This window comes from Pteropus medius, unplaced genomic scaffold (genome assembly GCF_902729225.1).
Source record: "Pteropus medius unplaced genomic scaffold, Ma_sr-lr_union100, whole genome shotgun sequence".
NCBI lineage: Eukaryota > Metazoa > Chordata > Mammalia > Chiroptera > Pteropodidae > Pteropus > Pteropus medius.
Genome location: NW_024354500.1, coordinates 6,894,976 through 6,908,078, shown reverse-complemented (window position 1 = coordinate 6,908,078; position 13,103 = coordinate 6,894,976). Strand labels below are relative to the sequence as shown.

The 13,103-nt window shown below is 36.9% G+C and overlaps 1 protein-coding gene across 5 annotated transcripts in view; it reads right to left on the bottom strand.

Moving 5' to 3' along the window:
• Window positions 1–12,736, bottom strand: part of MAP3K7 (mitogen-activated protein kinase kinase kinase 7) — a 61,072-nt gene extending 48,336 nt beyond the window's left edge. The window contains exons 1-3 of one of the 5 annotated variants that reach the window (XM_039853289.1): window positions 12,448–12,733; window positions 9,447–9,701; window positions 1,239–1,349 (exon numbers count right to left, since the gene is read on the bottom strand). Coding sequence is in view for 3 of the 5 variants with exons in the window: in XM_039853286.1 (XP_039709220.1) it covers window positions 1,239–1,349; window positions 12,448–12,567 (231 nt within the window). In the remaining 2 variants the exon portion in view is untranslated. Of the gene's footprint in view, window positions 1–1,238; window positions 1,350–9,446; window positions 9,702–12,447 lie in introns of all 5 variants that reach the window. The other 4 variants (XM_039853290.1, XM_039853286.1, XM_039853285.1 and 1 more) reach the window with 4 other exon arrangements.
• Between the last annotated feature and the right edge of the window lie 367 nt (window positions 12,737–13,103).

The following is a 13,103-nucleotide window of genomic DNA, read 5'->3' as shown; positions in this document are numbered from 1 at the left end:
CAAACATCCTCTCCCTCTCTGACCTGAAACAGCTTAGTGACTGACTCTTTATCATCTCAAAGATTAGCGGCTGATGCTTTAGAAAAGGTATAAGAAAGAGTCTCTGGATTGGGGAACACCAACAGAACCAAGGGATAAACTCAAAGTAGTTGCAGAAAACTTGGTGGGGGGAGGTGTAGGGGACTGAAGTTTTTTCTGGTAAAAATAGGTGGAGAATCATTTGACAATTTAAATTACTTGTATGTATAACCATGATTTAAGATTTTTTTTTTTCCCTCCAAGCTGTTATAACCTTCTTGCCTCGTTTCCTACCATTTAACACTTATGCTTTTACCTACTTTTGTGAACTGCCAATACAACGGTATTTGATCAATGACTTTATCTAGACCATAAACAAAAATTATGAATGAGGCAAGGCTGAGGCCAGACTTCTGGAGCATTCTACTAGAGATTAACTTTCTTTGCAATGACATGAAATTATTCATCAGTATTTTCCAATTCACTCAACTAATTACAAAAATCCACTTCATAACATCACGACCAAGTTCTCATTTCTCCATGTTATATATTTAAAAATATCATGAAGTATATTTTGAAATTATAATTAAATAAAATCAGATATAAATCCAGAAGGTTTATAAAGACTACTTATCCATTGGCCAATAAGGTTAAAAAGTGATAAAACCACTGATTTAATGAAATACTGTGATTCAATATACAAAATAGCACAAAATTAATAAATAAGTGATAATAAAATAATCTCATGATTATTGAATTCTCCATCATCAAATCTGTAAGAAAACAGTTGTGAATTTTCAAGCTAAATGAGAAAAACCAAATTTGAAATTATTTTCCCTTAAAATAATCTCATTTGAATTTCTAAAAATATCCAGTCAAAATGAATGCATAAAATTTCCTTTCTTAATTTCAGATAATGGGAGAGGACAGCAGTTCTTTTCTATTTTAAAATTTAAATTCTATGCTTTGAGCTAGATTTGAATTACATGATAAAATTGTATTTTAATTCAGGGATGAATTAATTTACGTAGTTAAGTCTCCTTTTTCCCTAATTTTTAATCAGAATCAAGAGTGTGAATGAAAAAAGCATTACCTTTGGTTCAACCAAACTGTTGATATTTAAGCATAGAGAAATGATGAGAAATTTTTTTTTTCCATAATTAAGTTCACAGAGTATCTTAGGTGAAAAACTATACAACAGAAATGACATCTCAACTTACCTCTACGATAAAGGCTTTCCTCTCAGATTCACTTTCTATTTGCTTAATTGCAACATCTTTTGCTCTCCACTTAGCTTTGCAAACTACTCCAAAGGCTCCTCTTCCAACAACCTGAGTTAAAAACAAACAAACCCCCAAGAAAACCTCTATGAGAATAAAAAACAAATAGATCCATCCCAACATATAACACTGAAGCCAGTCTGAAAGACTTATTAAAGATTTTAGGGATCATCACAATCTGGATGTGCCACTGCGCAAGCGTGAAATTTCATTAAAGTGAGGATAAATGAAATGCACTTGTTTCTATCTTTGACAGTTTATGGTCTAGACACCTCTTCAATCTCAAGTAAAACCAAAACAACAAACAAAAGACTCTTAGAGACAGGAAACAAATCAAACAGGCAAGATGAATGAAAAGATAGAAAATTGTGTGAAAAAAATAAAAAACAGGAACATATAATCAATGTTTTAAGCTAGCATATTTATGAAATTAAAAATAGCTTTGAATAATTCAGTAGGGGTAGAGGATGAAGAAAAAAGGATATAAATATAGATGATAAAAGACTGCCCACTGTGAAGGACAGACAAGACCTGGTGCGATATATAAAATACAATAAATATATTTTGTTAAGAAAAAGAAACAAACTGGTGATACATGTTATAACATAAATGAACCTCGAAAATACTATGCTAAGTGAAAGAAGCTAGATATGCAGGACCACATATTGTGTGATTCCACTTACACAGAATGTCCAGAAAGGGGAATTCTGAAGATAGAAAGTAGATTAACGGTTTGCCTGGGGCTAAGAGTGGAAACTGAGGTAAACTGTAAATGGGTAGGAGGAATCCTACCAAGGTGATAAATGTTTGAAAGTGATTTATGGTGATGACTGCACAACTCAGTAATTTGTACAAATCACTGTAACACTTCAAATATGTGAATTTTATGATATGTAAAATATTTCTCATTAAAGTTATTTTTAAAAATTATATAGCTTGGCCATGTATTATATTATTGTGGAAGTTAACTTATGGTGGGTGCCTCATGGGTTTATCACTCCGCTAGCCTACTTTTATAAATATTTGAAATTTGCTATAATATAAAAACAACAAAAGAATAGGTTTTGAGACTTGTTAGAACAAAATCTTTAGATTTTATTGTGAATGACCTTAGTTAAGTACCATCTACTGCAAAATTTTAACTTCCAATGGATTTAAGTACTTTCCTTTAAGCAAAAAATCTACCTCTCTATACCACTCTAGTTAATGATGTACTTCTTATGTAGGAGGCACTGAGCTAAGTGCTTTACATACATTAGCACATTTTACAGAACCCTAGGAGACAGGTACTAATGCTGTCCTCATTCTACAGGTGAAGCACTTAAGTGTAAAGAAATAAACTAACTTGCCCAAGGCTATATAGATAGTAAATAGCAAGTTTGGTATGCCCCGCAGTCTAACTCCAGAACATTAGGGATTCTAATTTGTACACCTGTATCTGTATTATGTCTCAGAAAGTGGCAGTTATATTTTTCTTTGGAGAAGGAATCTTTAGACAAAATTACATGAACAAATTTCAGGGCACAAAACTCTTCTATAACAAAGCTAGCTGTAGCTAAGGTAATTATAGACATTTCTCATGTTGCTGAATGTGTAAAACTACCCAGATTGTTAAGATTTATTGTTTACCATTTGCCAGGTACTAGTCTATGTGTTTTCATGCATTAATATATATAATCTTCCTTAATTTTAAAAATAAGTAAACCAAGTCACAGGGTTGCAAGTTGCCCAAGATCACATGGTCCAGGATTTGAAGCCCAGAATAGGTAATGACCAATTCACTCTATTCAGCCTCTGTGTATCATTGGCCTAAAGAAACCTGGGCTGCCTCTAGGCAAAAGCAGGCCAACATCTCTGGTGACTTTCCATTTTCCCTTCCCTAGCCCAGGGTACTCAGGGTCCTTCTGCTGTTTAGGCTCTTGCTCTCCTCCATATCTCTCATAAGAGAAAGAAATCAACATGGGTCATTTGCACTTGTCATCCAGTTGCTTTAACATAATTGGGCATTGGCTAAACCTGGCACTATTACAATACTGGAAGGAGCACGTCCAGGCTCTAGAACCCAATGAACTTGAGTTTGAATATATGTTCTTTCTACCTATTAGCTATTATTGCTGGGCAGGTTAACATCCCTGAGCTTCCATTTTCTCAACAGTAAGAGGGTGATGCTTACATTTTCCTCAGCGAGTATCTACAGGGTTTTATAAGTCAAAACCAGGCATTTCCTTAAATACTACAAAAGAACAATAAGTGCTTAGAGTTGGGGATGAATCAGTGTAAGGAGATGCACTACTAATTTCTATCACAATTAACCATGGTGAATAGCAAACGGGTCCTAAAACAAATTTCAACTTTATGGCAACATTAGGGTAAGAAGATATAAATGGAGACTGGACTACTTACTGATATTACTAAGAAATAATGACTATGAAATAATTTACTATATTCTTCAACCATGGATTTACAAATACATCAAAGCAACTTGTACTTAGTAGGTCTCCTGTTTCATTTTCCTAGTCTTAGGAATGTTCACACAAGGACTCCAACATCATATTGGTGTATCAGGCACAAAAACTGTTTTAGGTTTGTATGGCTAATTATGATGCACAAGTGCCACCTAGTGCTGAGATGATGGCTGACTCTGAGCTTTCATCTTAAAACCATGGGAACAAAATATGGGCAAATAAAGACATGATAAACTTTCTTATGCTTAATAAAGCAATTTTTTGGAACACTGAAATATGAAACAGGCATATTCATGTAAGATGAGAACCCATAACCTTAAGAAGCCTCCGCATTATGGCCATTAGTTATTTTACACATACTGTGAAACAATAAATCTAAAAATAATAATTAAAAAAGTCCAAGATGCCCAGAGTTGTATACATAAACTGAATTACATGGCAGGAAAAATAACTGCTTTGAATTCAAAGGAATGAGGTTAAAAGCACATAGTCAATGTTTAAAAAATTTAAACTGTATACCTAATGACCCTGATCACCAATTCCAATGTATGTATGTGAGGAGATTACTCCACACAATCAAGCAATTCTCAGATACCAACTGGGTGTCCTATGATTCAACTCAGTTCTGGTACTACCTACCTGGAGTTAGCATCAGATCTCATATGTTAAGGGCTCAATTCTACAAGAATGCCCCCCACCTCAACTTCAGCTGCCAGTCACAGGTCCACATTGTCACCTGTGCTTCTGACTAACTACCTGTAGTTCAGAGGTTCCAATGACCCCCTCCTTGGGTTCAATTAATTTGCTAGAGCAGAACTCAGACAAATATTTTACTTATTAGATTTCCAGTTTATTATAAAAGAATATAACTCAGGAACAGCCAGATGGAAAAGATGCATAGGCAAGGTATGCAGAAAGGGCACAAAGCTCCCATGTCCAATTTCTGCAACACTCTCCTTCAATCTCCATGTATTCACAAATCTGGAAGCTCTCTAAACCTTGTCCTTTGGGTGTTTATAGAGGCTTCATTACACAAGCATGGATTAAATCACTGTCTATTGATTCAGCCTTTATCCCGTCTACACTCCCTGGAAGTCAGGGAGGTGGAAATGAATCTTCTAATCAGATGATTGTTTCTCCAGGCAACCAGCCCCCATCTTCAGGAGTGGTCCAAAAGGAACTGCATCACCGTAACAAAAGACACACGAAGACATCCTTATTGTTCTCATCACTTAGGAAATTCAGAGGGTTTGGGGTGCTGTGAACAAATAACCTTGGACAAAGACCAAATATATATGAAAAATATTCTGGTCATCTAAATGCCCAAGTAAATATTTCTCATAAACCGCCACAGTGTAGCATCAAAAAAAAAATTCTCACTTTTTCAAACGGCATAAATGAAGAGATATTAAGAGTAAAAAGAAAAAAGATATAAAGAATTGACCCCTGTACCTTCATAGGATGAAAGTGAGGTAGAGAAGAAATTCAAGACATGACAATAGTACTTAAACAATTTTTAAACACCAGCTGACTATAAGAGTACATGATGGTGGCTAAAGAACCACCCCTTCCGCTTCTGGGACAGGCTTAGGGAGGGATCAGAGGGACGAAAGGACGTGTCCCCCCACTCCTCACTGAAATCTCCAGAAGGAGGCAGTCTCAAAGAATACGCTTTGCCAACAGGGAAGCTACAAAGGAATAAGGGTGGCAAGGAAGATATACAGAGGGAGACCTTTACTCAGGTTCTCTCGGCCCCAATAGGACATGGAAGTGATACAGAAAAATCCTGCCAAGAGAAAAGCACAGTAATTGAAAATTAAAGAGTCTCCTGATTGTAGGAAGGAGGTTGTTGTAGGGCACAGTGTTGGAATCTATATTAGAGGATGCGAGATGGCAGACATCTCAAATACAGGGAGAATGCAGAGCTCAGCTGAGTCTGAGAGGATCAATAAAAGCCATAGGGGAAGGCCTAGTTGGCAAGCAGGGAGAAATGGGGTAAGGTCTCAGGGAGAAATGGGGTAAGGTCTCATGCTTTTAAGAGATAAAAATGAGGCTTACGCCAAGAGAACAATAAACCTCATCTGTTTACTCCTTAAACCAATATTTCTTGAATGTCTGCTACATTCAGAGATATAGCAGTTGGGATACCAGAGATATAGCAATAAATAAGACAAAATTCCTGATCTATATGGAACGTGCTTTCAATTAAGGGGAGAGGAGATGAAGACAGTCAATAGCCAAAAAGAGAAATACGAAAAATATCAGATTGTAAAAAAATGCCAGGTAGAAAATAAAGAAATAGGATGATATCATAAAGAGACTAGTGGAAAGTTCAGTTGAGATAGTATAGGAAGGCTATCTGAGGTTACTAACTTGATATTTGAATGACACAAGGAACAAACGAAAGAAGAAATAACTGTTGTAAAGGCCCTAAGCAGGCTGGGGCGGGGCGGGGGCACACTTCATTCCCTATTCAATAATATTCAACCCCATCTATAGGCTAGTCGCGATCCTAGGTGCTCAAGATATAGAAGTGAATAAACAAACCCAACTCCTTGTTCTTAACTGCTTATATTCTCATAGAGGAAGACAAAGAGGAAACAAGATATATAAGAAAAAGATATATTTTAGAAAATGATAAATGTGCTAAGAAAAAAGCATAATTGTGTGTATGTGTGTGCATGTACACGTGTATTCACTCCCCCAACCCAATTTTAAACAGGGTAGTCCTGCAAGGCCTCCCTGAGAAAGATGACATTGTAGTGATGACCTAGAGAAATAGTGTTCAGTGTAGGTGATGGATAATGGGAGAAGTGAAGACTGAAGCAAGATGAGGCTGGAAAGACAGGCAGAGTCTGGATCCTGAATGGCAATCTGCACCATAAAAAGGAGTTTGAATTTCAGTCTAAGTGCAATGGGAAGTCAATTGGAGCGATTCAAGGAGGAAAGATGTGATATGATTTTACACTAAAAAAATCACTCTCACTCTTACGTGAAGAATTGACTGTAGAGAAGCTAGAGTATATAGAGACCAGGCAGGAGGGCTATTATAGCAGCCCAAACAAGAAGGAATAGCTGTGAGGACCAGTAATAGTAAAAATGATAGTAAAGAAAAACAGACAAATCTGATATGGTTTACACGTAGAGTCAAAAGACCGTGTTGACAGTCTGCACACAGGCAGAATGGATGGAGAGGGAAAAAGATGAATAAAGGATAACATCTAGATTAGGCAACAGTTTAATGAAGGATAAGAAAGAATGGAGCAAGCAGATTTTTTTTTTTAATTAACAGGTCTGTTTTAGTCATACAAAGTTTAAGATGCCTATTAGAAATCTAGGTGGAGATATCAAGAAAGTAGAAACATGAGTCAGAGAGAAGACAGGAAGGAGATAAAAACTTGGGAGAGTCATCAGCTTTTAAGTGGTATTTCAAGTCAATCAATTGGGTGAGATCACCAAAAAACAATATGTAAATACTGGGGTCCCAGAACTGAGCTTTGAAGTACTTCATTTTGAACACAGCCAGGGGAGAAAGAACCAGTTCATAAGGTAGCACGCAAACCAGGAAAGTCACAAGGAGCCAAGAAAAGAGTTTCAAGTACAAAGCAGATATAAAACCAACAAAAGCATTATGCCAATGGCTCTTAAAGTGTGGTTTCTGGGTCAGAAGCATCAGCATCACCCGGAAATTTGTGAGAAATGTAAATTCTCAGGTTCCAACCCAGAGTTACCGAGTTTGAGGGTATGGCCCTCTGTTTTAATAAGCCCTTCAGGTGATTCTAATGTTAGAGAATGACTGTATTAGGTTATATTAAAAATATAATTAACTGTGAGATATGATACTTCGGTGGAAGCTATTACACACACCAGAAAGTTCTCCCCTGCTGTTGATATTATTTACGGATGTTTTCCAGAAAATTGAGATGCAATCTTGGGCAGAAAGAAAGGAGAAGAATTCTTGTGAGCAATCCAAAGTTTCTCTTGACACACTGTAGATCAATCAGTAGAAACGGGTGGCACAGAAGGCAAATTGACACACACTGACAACTGAGGTAAACAGTGAAAAACTTAATATTCAAATTACAAAACACTGAAAGGAAGTCACTTTTTACTTACTATCAAATTTCTAATTCTAGTTCATAAATCAAAAATGCTTTTTGGATTGCATTTTTATCTGAATAAAATAAGTTTCTTGGCCACATTAACAATTATTTTGAATGACAGCTTTCTCCAAAGATCAATTTTCACCAAGAGTGTAAAAAAGGGCACACATCCAAATTACAAGTATCTCCTCCATCACACACATCCATCTAAAATGGTGAACCTAGAAATAAATATTTCAGATATTTTTCACAATCTCTCATCTGTAAAAATAGAAGAACAGAGGAATGCAAAGAGGACTTTGGTTTTAAAGGGATAGTCGATTTAGAAATATTTCCTTCTAAAGTTATGTTTTCTAAATTAAAATGTTCTTAGGTTAATTCCCCTAAAATGTACATCTTTCCCCCCATGATTTAGTTCTTTTGGTTTTAAGTCTAGAACTTTAATCTCATATAAAGCAGATTTAAATTTAATTTCTTAATAAAAGCATAATAAAAATATGAAACATGGTGTGTAGAATATATCCATGTAATTGGCATTGAAAGGCACAAAAATCAAAACCACAATTTGGTGTGTTTGTGTGTATAAAAAGTAACTCTTAAAAACTAATTTCCCTAAGATGGAATACTCTGTTTCTTCATCTAAGCAAGGTTATTAAAACAAAACAAAACAAAACAAAACCCTAAACTAAACTAAATGGAAAAGTATGTATGCCTTTACGCTTTTAATTTCCTATGAAATAATTCTTCTTAATTGTCCTCAATTCATGTTATTTTTAGTTCAATGACTATAGCTCTCAGTTTGGTTTGGCCCTGTTCTGTGGACTATGTGAATGGACTCTGGCTACACTGCCATTGCTTTGGCTAGAAATTTGGAACATGACAGAACAAGCATAGATCATACATTTATTAGTTAGAACTTGGAGACTCCAACTATTTCAGAACTTCGATATCTATTAATATGCTGTGGCAGAGTGGAACTGCCATATGCTGACAAGACAGCCCTGATAACACAAAAGTAAAGCTTTGATTATTCGAACTTTCTTTTGAATTTTTCATGCAGTCTTTTAAATCCTGCCATAAGACATCCAACCCATTTAATAGGCTTTTCTTTCAAATATGTTTGTATCTCTTAAGCTACACGTGCACAATATGAAAGTTATTGCTGTGGCTACCCTTTCACTGTGATAAAAAAATTCTGATCTACTGAAACCAGTGATCACTAAATTTCACATAGAAGAGTTTATTAATAATTCTGGATATTCATTTTAATACTAATAAATTTATAGACTCAGTTTAATTCAGGCAATTATAAATTAGGTTTTTCTCTATTGTCAGCTGCGCATACACTTATAACCTAAAACTACAAAATATACATCACTGCCAAAGTTCTTTCTCTATTTCTCTCTAAAACAAAGCCTTTGTGTGTCTCTATAATAAGACTTAAGAACAAAGATATACTGCAATGATTATATGTGCATTGTTCACATGCTATCCTTGAGGTCAACACTGTGAGTCTCCCTTTTAAAAAGCAACCAAGACAAATAAGGTCTTTTTTGTATCTTAGTAAAGGACCACAATACCTGGTTTACACACAGCACCTGACCCTTTACAGCAGGGGTCCCCAACCCCTGGGCCGTGGACTGGTACTGCTCCTTGGCCTGTTAGGAACTGGGCTGCACAGCAGGAGGTGAGTGGCAGGTGAGAGAACCAAGCTTCATTCCCAGGGCTAACATCACCACCTCAGCTCCACCTCAGATCATCAGGCATAAGATTCTCACAGGTTCCTGGTGCCAAAAAGGTTGGGGACTGCTGCTTTACAGCTTCTTTTAAACCTGCTAAACAAAGGTATTTACTAGGTATACTGGAGTGTTACAGAATCAACATCTGGAAAGAGAATCAGATTTCACTTCTAGTATAAATGCTGCCTTAGCCAAATCACTAATTGAGCTTAACCTCTGGTTTTATCACATGTGATATTATAGAACCAGAAGGGCAATATATTCTCTTGATTATGCTGTGATAACTTCATTTACTCATTCAACAAATATTCACAATCTTCTAGGTGGTAGGCATTGGAGTTACAAGTGTAAATAAGGAACCTTTCATTTTGCTGGGGGACACACAATTTTGGTTACTGGTAAGTACTATGAAGAATAATAGAAGTGATACCTTAACTATATGCATCTACTAAATGACTGCATATCTGACTTGTAGTTGGAGTATTTTTTTTACATAGTTTCTCAATGAATTGATATAATACCAATACAATTACACTGTTATTTCATAAATATAGAATATGATTTTCTATATTTATAGGTAATATCCTTGTAACATATAAAATATTAAAAACGATATAAATACTTTTTGTTTCTGGTCACCTTTCTTTGTTCCCTTGTTCATGATTTTAAACAAGAAGCAGAATCTAAGTTGAGCAATAGAGTGCCCATGGGCACTCTGGATCATATAACACTGTTTTAATACATGCAAGGGAAGAATATGATGGAAATCATGTAATGGCTTCAAAATGAGAAAGGTCCAAATTCAATCTTTAAAATGCAAACAAACTGGGTGTTAAAAAACAATGAAATCCACAAAACTAAATGACTGCCTAACATTAGAAATTTTCATTTAAAAACAAAAATCTAATTCTCAGGAATGTCCTAAATATACCAAAGAAAGGTTGAAATATTATTTAAACTGAAGAAGGGTCTTTGGAAATATAAAAACCTAATTAGGAGCTAAATGGCTTTGGGGGAAGAGCTGAAAAATGAAAAATGTCTCCTTTGTAACTTTCATTCTTTCAAGAATGCAAAATGCTTTAGAAAGCAGTGTGCAAAAACTAAGGTTGTTAGGATCAAATGATGTAAGTCAGTGAAAGCCATCTGGTAGACCATGAAGTACAAGTTATTATTATAAAACAATCTGTAGTCTACAAGTATGACAGTTTGCCAGAGTAGACGTAAATGCTTATTTAAAAACTGCAATTCTTTTATACTGACTCACTGAATTTTTATTCTTAAAAAAGAAAGAATGTTAGCCATGAAAGCTGGATCAACTATCCCCCTCTGAAAAAGGAATTTATCATAGCCTCAATAGAAAAAACAAAAACACATAGACAAAAAAAAATTCCCCCCTCTTTTCAAAATACAGGTCCTTCTTTTAGCCATGTGACCTTAAAGCAGGTCACTGTTCCTCTCTGGAACTCAAGTTTCCTAGTAATGTGTCAGGCACTGTGTTGGGTGTTTTGCATATACTGCCTAATAGGATCTATTATACACACAAAATGAAATAAAAATTACCCCTACTTTACAGTTAAGGAAACTAAAGCTCAAAGGGGTTAGAAAATTTACTTCAAATTACACAGCTATTAAGTGGCACAGCTGATAAACCCGGTCATTCGTCTATTTCCAAAGGCCTTGTGCTCCCACTAACGTTATTTTGTAAAATAAGGTTGTTCCCAGTGATCTGTAAGGTTACTTTATGAGATATAACAAAAAGATTAAGTAATCAATTAGTCTTCCAAAACATGCATAGAAAAATACTTATTTGTTAAATGATAATTATCTCACTACCTTTGGCTTGCCACTACCTAAAAATATTTTGGATTTTTAAAGTAGAGATAACCGAGGGTCTGTAATATAGGACGTACATTCGTGGCATAAGGCAAAGTACTTAATAAATTCTAAAATTGATAAGTAAATGGCAACTGATAGGTACTATTTTCAATCTAAGTTTTAACACTTTCCGAAGTGTATCTTTAAAAAATATATACACAGTTCTTACTTTTCTAAATGTTATGGTCCTTAGAACCAATATACTCTGTAAATTTGAAAAGAATCAATGTACTAAAAGCACATTATTACCTTCCTTATAATAAATTACTACAGAATAAAGAATAGATTCAGATTTTCTAACAGCGATTTCTAGTCTGGTGTTACATTCTAGTTGTCACCGAAATCATTAGTTATCTCTTCAGAATGCTATTTTTCATCGTAGATCAGTCTATATTACTACTGCTGAAATTCATCTGAATTAGTCCAACCGAAGGCAGAACATTTAACAATACGATTACTGCTCTATGGAATCGGCGAAACAAACTATTCGATTCTTCGGGAAACACTTTGTTAGACACGAAGCTGTTAATTTATCAAGCATTTACTGAGTACTACGTGCCAGGCAGAGCCAAATGTGGAACATAATAGTACAATCCTTGGCCCTTAAGAACACCACGTCTTAGTGAACTGAAACTCCAAAACGGACACGGTCTTGGATGAATTTACTTACAAATAAGAGAACTGGGGACCACAATGTCTCACCAGTTAATCCTCTTGTTTGAGATGACCCAAATCCAGACACCAGAGTATCAAATCCAAACTCAAGAGTGCCGAAATGAGAAAAAAAAAGAGAGCTACCCCAGCAGCTGAACGCGAAGAGTCCCTACTACACTCCGTCTCTGTGAGGCTCCTTGGTTAACCCTGCGGGGCTCCACAAATCAAGGGACTGCAGAGGCGCCTTAAGAATCGGAACCAGGCACAGGCGGGACCGGCAGGGGCCGGCGCCTGAGTGCCGGGCCTCGCTCACCTCTTCCACTTCGATCTCCTTGTAGTCGATCTCTTCAAAGTTGAGGACTTGGGAGGGGGCTTCGATCATGTCACCGGCAGAAGACGAAGAGGAGGAGGAAGCGGCGGAGGCTGTAGACATGATCCCTCGCGGAGCCCGGGGGGCCCGGGGAGGTTGCCTCCCGGACACTCCGGGGGAGGCCGCGCCCACCCGTCTCCGGACCGGCTTTCAGCCTGGAGCCACCGCGATCCCTGGAGTGGACAGGGGGAGCGGCCAGAGCCGAGTCCCCACTCCAGCTCCGCTGCGTTTTCCGCCGCCGGGCCCTGCCCACTAGACTTCCGGTTCCGGCCTGAAATCGGAAACAGGAGGGCTGCGAGCTCAAGGAAGGGGAGGGGAGAATTTTGTAACAGACAGAAAAAAGGAGGACAGTTTTGACGGTGGGGTGGGGGAGGGTAAGAGGCTAGCGTGGATCTGTAGAACAAATTTCGCGAGATCTTTGTTAAAGGACCGCAGCAATAAGATGATACCGCGAGACCTGACGCTCTGACGTAATTAAAATGCGCAAACGGAAGTAGCGCGGAGCATGACGGAATTTCAGAGCGGTTGGTTCTTTAGGAACTAGCGGGAAAAATAAAAGCTATGGCTTCAACTGCGCTTCGTGAACAATGTTAGGGACC